This window comes from Lolium rigidum, chromosome 3, assembly GCF_022539505.1.
Source record: "Lolium rigidum isolate FL_2022 chromosome 3, APGP_CSIRO_Lrig_0.1, whole genome shotgun sequence".
Lineage (NCBI taxonomy): Eukaryota > Viridiplantae > Streptophyta > Magnoliopsida > Poales > Poaceae > Lolium > Lolium rigidum.
In genome coordinates this window covers 244,850,735-244,856,973 of record NC_061510.1, presented here as the reverse complement: position 1 = coordinate 244,856,973, position 6,239 = coordinate 244,850,735, and the positions used below count along the sequence as shown (strand labels likewise).

General features: G+C 41.9%; 1 protein-coding gene across 1 annotated transcript; it reads right to left on the bottom strand.

The window, feature by feature from the left end:
* Positions 1–509: 509 nt before the first annotated feature.
* On the bottom strand, positions 510–5,442 carry LOC124699240 (50S ribosomal protein L24-like). The gene is made up of 5 exons (XM_047231573.1): positions 5,372–5,442; positions 5,188–5,283; positions 1,760–1,863; positions 1,474–1,610; positions 510–843 (listed from the first exon to the last, which is right to left on the bottom strand). The coding sequence occupies exons 1-5, from the start codon at positions 5,429–5,431 to the stop codon at positions 761–763; spliced, it is 480 nt and encodes a 159-aa protein (XP_047087529.1). The 5' UTR covers positions 5,432–5,442; the 3' UTR covers positions 510–760.
* Between the last annotated feature and the right edge of the window lie 797 nt (positions 5,443–6,239).

Sequence of the window (6,239 nt, the reverse complement as noted above, 5' to 3'; positions counted from 1 at the left end):
GTAGCGAGCGGGGAGTGTGACCTGCATATGTTCTGCAGCGTTGCACAGCTGGCTTTACAGGCACAACCTGCATTGTTAAAGAGAGAATGATACCGAAACACACAATCTGCAAAGAGTTTACCTTCTTTAAGTTCATCCATCCCATTCCTGGACGTCAGAACATTAGCGTGCGTTCGACCCTAACACTACGGGTTTCAAATAGTTAGATGGGAAGATCTCAACTTTTGCTTCAAGATTAGAAGGTCTGTGCTCTAAAAGAGAAGGTTCTGACTTTCAGTGCAATTTTTTTAGAAGGTCTCTTCACTCTAAAAAAAAGGGCAGGTTTCAACATCCATAGCATCAACTTTCAGCCAAAATACATGTGATTTAAAAGGAGTAGTCTCCGCTCTAAAATGACCATATTTCAGCTCAAACTTCAGATTCACTAGCCAGCATGGGTGGCACAAGTACTGCTGAAGCCAGTCCTGCGCACACTTCAGTTAGCTTCGTGAGCACGTTCACTCCTGCCAGAGGCCGGTTCATAATTTTATTTTGATTTAGTGGTGAGGGTTTTCATAAAATGAAAAGATTAACATGATACACATCATTCAGATTCTTCAGGGAATACAGAAGATTCTGACAAGTCCAAGACAATCATCAAAGACTTATTCGTGAATACATGTTGACTGTCTCCTGACATAACTGCAGAGTTCCTACTGTGATGAATGGACGACATATGCGGAACTCTTTCTCTTTCGCTCTCAACAATGGAACATCTCCTCTACAGATCAGGCATACCAATTCCAGCTTTGGCATCGTAGGTCTTCTCCAGCACATGCTCAATTGGTGTATCCTTTGGGCCATCTGCATGAGCGACAGAAAATTACATTTCCTAGAATGACATGTCATATTCATAGAATGCTCATATTTGCATTTCCTTGAATGCCAACTAGATGGTAGATACCCCCTACGATCTAACTACCTTATCAATTAGAGAAAGCAACTAATCTCTATTGCGCTTCAGTTGTTATTCATCTACATCCTACTTGTTATTTTTCTTATGCATACATATTATATGCATATTGCCCCATAGCTCTCAAGTCCAGCCTGTGAAGAACAAAGTCTTCAGAAAAATATAGAATTCAGCAAACATGATTAGCAGAAGCACCTACAGTAGCATGACTATCGGAGATCCAGTTATTTAAGAACATAATGCTCCAGAACAACAAAAAATAGATTCTAGTAAGACAAGGAAATTAAAAATAGTGTGGTATAAGTTGGCATTTGCTTGCCCTCCTGATTTTACATGAAGATCAAATTTTGTTAACTCAATAGAAATCCCTAAATTGAACAGCACACACATCATGAACATTTCAGATGTGCACACAATTGCAGCATTACAAATCAGTCAACCCTTCACTTAAGAGAATTATTATTATGCGGTTGAAAAGTAAGAAATTATGAGAAGGAATGATGTGCTTATGAAACACATACCTGATGTGGGCCTCGGCTTTTTTCTCTCCTTCAAAATTTCTGGCCGAGGTATCACAGCACCAGATGCATACATTCCTCTAGAGACCCTGACTTTAGTCCCATCTTCCAAATACTTGTATCCAGTCTTACATGGTTTCCTGCAGTCAAATTGCGTAAAGAAATATTCTTTAAGTGAACACATGGAAGAAAATGAAATATCATACCTAGAGACTAGAGAATATTTTGAGTTTACTTGAATATCAATGCCTAGAGACTAAAGGTATTAAAAGATGGTCAAGTATCATACCCTGTGACAGGATCAATTACTTGTACATTTGAAACATGAAGTGGAGCTTCGATTGAGAAAATCCCACCAGTATGTCCTTCCCCCTGCTTAATATGTTTCTTAACCTGAAATGATGTCAACACACAATTGTTGAAGTAATTTCTCATGTATGAGAGAGCCACATTAACAGAACAATGAAAAAAAATGATCATTTGCAGATTGCACTTGCCCGGTTACAGTGTTACCCAGTAAAAATGCAAGCATCCAACACTAAATATACAAGTATTGGAGAAGGAAGCAGATTGTACAGTTCACAATTCTTGTTCAAGAGTCAATTCCTTGCCATGCACAAATCAACCTGGTTTAATATGGCATGTTCAAATGCAGCAAAAAGATCATATGGTCTTATTATCAGTTTGTTTAAGGAGTGTTGGTGCCAATTTGACAGTTCATTAATAGTAAAAGCATGTATTGGAGTGAGGGAGATTGTAGTATAAGTATGTAACATACCAAAAAAAGGTTATATGCTCAAAAGCAGATAGAAACACCACTGCAATGCATATTGCTGGGGTTGTTTTGTTCCCCTTTAACTACCTATTTGAAGGGACTAGGCCTGATTTCCGGACATCCAAAACAAGACTTAAGTTACTCTGATATTGCTTGACTTCTCAAAAAATTGAGAATAAAGTGATGATGCTTGCAGGCAAGCATCCTACAAGTAATATGTGCTCATTTCCTACTCACGATGTCCGTATACCATAAACTCATGATGCCCTGTACGGGGTGGAGAGTGTTAGATTCTCGTGTACTTTTAAAGATTCATATTCATATTAGTCATCGTGTCCCAGTGAGACTATTTGGTTGGGCAATATGGTTTTTCCTCACCATTCACAACAATTAAAGAAGAAAACATGTGTCGCAGTCATCACTGAAAAACATCTCTGCAAGGTGCAAAATAGCAGCTCCAATACTAGCCTGAAACCCTAAGGAATTAGCACACAAAATTAACACTGCCAAGGCCCCTTTCACTTTCATGGATTAGGAATTTCGACAAACACCTAGAGTGCAACAATCATAGACAGACTCGTAGCATAGGATGATATTGTACTCCGCTTGTAGGAAAACTAGACATTCTCTACACAGATGCAATAGTCTGATACTCCAATTAAAAGCACAAAGATTTAAGGACACAGATTGTAAAATTTCACAATTCCTGCTCAATATCCACGATAGTAAATTGCTTCATGCACAAATCAACCTGATTTAATATGGCATGTACAAATCCAGCAAAAGATTGTATGCCGTTATTATCAGTTTTTATAAGGCGCCTTATTGTCAGTTTGACATTCCACTAAAAGTAAAGCATGTAGTGGAGTGAGGGACATTGCAATATAAGTATGTACATCGCTGGCATTGTTGTTATTATCAGTTTTCTAAGGTGCCTTATTACAAGTAACGAATCGGTACACATCAACATATCAAAAATGATTGTATGCTAGTCTCAAACGTAGTAGATGGGAACAACACTGCAACACATATTGCTGCTTGCTGGCATTGTCTCCTTCCTCTTTCACTACCCATTTGAAAGGACTAGGCCTAATTTCTGATAATCCAAAACAAGCCCTAAGTTGCACTGCTATTGCTTGACTCCTCCAAGATTTGACCAACCTCTAAGGGTGGGCAAAAGTGAAACCGTGTAAAACTGGCCAAACCGTCCAGTGAGGTGCTAGTACATTTCCATTCACAATCTCAAAACGGACTTCCAGTTTAGTTATAAAAATTGAACTGAGCCAAACCGGTCAAACCACCCAAACCGTGTTTACCCACCCCAACCAACCTACATATGTATGACGATGCATGCAGGCAAGTATCCTACAAGTAATATGTTGTCATTTCATACTTACAATATCGTTATGTCATGATGGATGCTTGGTATGTGGTAGAAAGAGGTAGATTCTCATTTACTATTTAAAGATTCATATTCACACAGATGGTGTCCCAGTGGGATTATCTGGTTTTGGGCACTATGGTATGATTCACGACAATTCAAGAAGACATCTATTGCACTAAAAACATATGTGCAAAGTGCAGCACAGCAGCTCCAACATTAGCCTCAAAGCCTGGGGAATTAGCGCACAAAGTTAATACAGCCAAGGCCCCTTTCACTTTCAATGGATGAGGAATTTCGACAAACATCTGGAGTGCAATACTCCCTAGCACAAATTGCTTCATGTACTATAGTAAATTGCTCCATGCACAAATCAACCTGATTTAATATGGCACGTACAAATCCAGCAAAAGATTGCATGCTGTTAATATCAGTTTTCATAAGGCAGCTTATTGTCAGTTTGACAGTCCACTAAAATTAAAGCATGTAGCGGAGTGAGGGACATTGCAATGTAAGTATGTACAGCACAATAACGAAACGGTACACGTCAACATACCAAAAAATATTATATGCTAGTCGCTCAAACATACTCCCTCCGTTCCATAATGCTTGTCGTGGTTTTAGTTCATTATTATGGAGCGGAGGGAGTAGTAGATAAGAACAACACTAGAGCACATATTGCTGGCATTGTTTTGTTCCCCTTGCACTACCTGTTTGAAGAGAATAGGCCTAATTTCCGATAACCCAAAACAACCCTAAGTGACACTGGTACTGCTTGACTCCTACAAGATTTTACCAACCTCCACATGTATGAGTGTGAAGGACGGGCCTGGTGCAGCGGTCGAGTCGCGGTCTCCTCACATTGCACTTCGTGAGGGTAAGGCTTGCCACTAACACCTTCCCCAGACCCCGCACAGTGCAGGAACTCTCAGCACTGGGTACGTCCACATGTATGAGTGTATGGCGATGCATGCAGGCAAGCATCCTACAAGTAATATGTTGCACTTCTTATGATAACAATATCCTTATGTCCTGATGGATGCTTGGTATGTGGTGGAAAGAGGTCGATTCTCATTCACTACCCATACAGATCGTATCCCAGTGGGACTATCTGGTTGGGCAATATGGTCTAGTTTCATCATTCACGACAATTCAAGAAAAAATCTCAAAAAAATGTGTGCAAAGTGCAGCACAGCAGCTCTAACAATAGCCTAAATAAAAGCGCGAGGAATTAGCGCGCAAGGTTAACACAGCCAAGGCCCCTTTCACTTTCAATGGACTAGGAATTTCGACAAACACCTGGAGTGCATGATCCGAGTGTATACGACAAACAAGATATTCATCAACAAAAATGGGTGATACTCCAATGCAACCACATAGGCATCTTCTACTTTCATTCGTTTCACCAAACGGTAGCACCGTTCACCCAGCAGTGCACACGCAGGCTAACTGAAGAACAGACCAGAGAGAGACATCTAAACCATTTATTTAAATAAATGCCACATGGCACTTGACAAGAGAAGTGGGGAAGGAAGGGGGAGCACAGCAGAGATTATGTTACCAGATTCTTGCCCTCGACGATGACGCGATTCTGCGAGCGGATGACCCGCTTGATGAGCCCGCTCTCCCCCTTGTCCTTGCCCCTTATGATCATCACCTGTCGCCAAAAGAGCAGTAATTCTGAGATCTCTCAAGAGCAAGGCAGGCAGGAAGAGGAGCGAAGAGGGGACGGAGAGGTCCCGTACGTTGTCGCCGCGAAGGATCTTCCAGTGCCTGATGAGCTTTTCCGCGGCCTTCCACCCCATTCCTGCCTCAAGCGAGCTCCCGGGCTACTGCCTCTCAGCTGGCGGCGCGGCGCGGCTTGGCTGGGATGGGAGCGAGAGTGGTTGGAGACGGCGGCGCTAGCGGGAGAGGGTGGCCGGAGGAAGAAAACCAGCTGGGATGGGCCGCAAAGCGGGCTGGCAGAAATTGGCACGGGACGTGAAGTTTGGGCCCACTTACACCTAGCCGCAGGCCGGATCAACGATGCTGGCTCAGTCAGAGCAGGATCGAACGTCTCAGGAAATCTCAGGGATTATGTCAACATATTGATGCTCTTATTACAAAATTTTGGTGGGACAGTAAAGAGGGGGAACGTAAGACCGAGGAGATGAAGAAACCTAAATACAATACATGGGAGGACTAGGTTTTCGGGATACTGAATTTTTTAACCTCGCTCTTCTAGCCCGTCAAGCTTGGCGGATTCTCCAGGATTCTACAACATTGAGCGCTCGGATTACCAAAGCAGTTTATCATCCAAACGTTGATTTTCTGGACGCTGAATTGGGTAATCACACTTCACAAATATGGCGTGCATTGGTAGAAGGGAGGGAGGTTCTTACACAGGGTCTCATTCGCCGCATTGGTGATGGAACATCTACTAGTATTTGGACTCAAAACTGGCTACCACTTGATCAATCAATGAGACCAATTGCTTGGCTAGAGGCTAATCCTACGATGCTGGTCGACTCTACATCTTCGTCCTGGGATATAGAGAAGTTAAATAAATTCTTTGTACGGGTCGATATAGACACAATTAAGAATATTCTGTTATGTACTCGGACTGTTGGAGAC

What these genes read in the sequence shown, in the direction of transcription:
- LOC124699240 (XM_047231573.1), bottom strand. Translation starts at nt 5,431, where the DNA reads ATGGGGTGGAAGGCCGCGGAAAAGCTCATCAGGCACTGGAAGATCCTT. An exon ending in AGATCCTTCGCGGCGACAAC is followed by an intron (nt 5,284 to 5,371) that starts GTACGGGACCTC and finishes TTTTGGCGACAG; the next exon opens with GTGATGATCATAAGGGGCAA. An exon ending in TCGTCGAGGGCAAGAATCTG is followed by an intron (nt 1,864 to 5,187) that starts GTAACATAATCT and finishes ACATCATTTCAG; the next exon opens with GTTAAGAAACATATTAAGCA.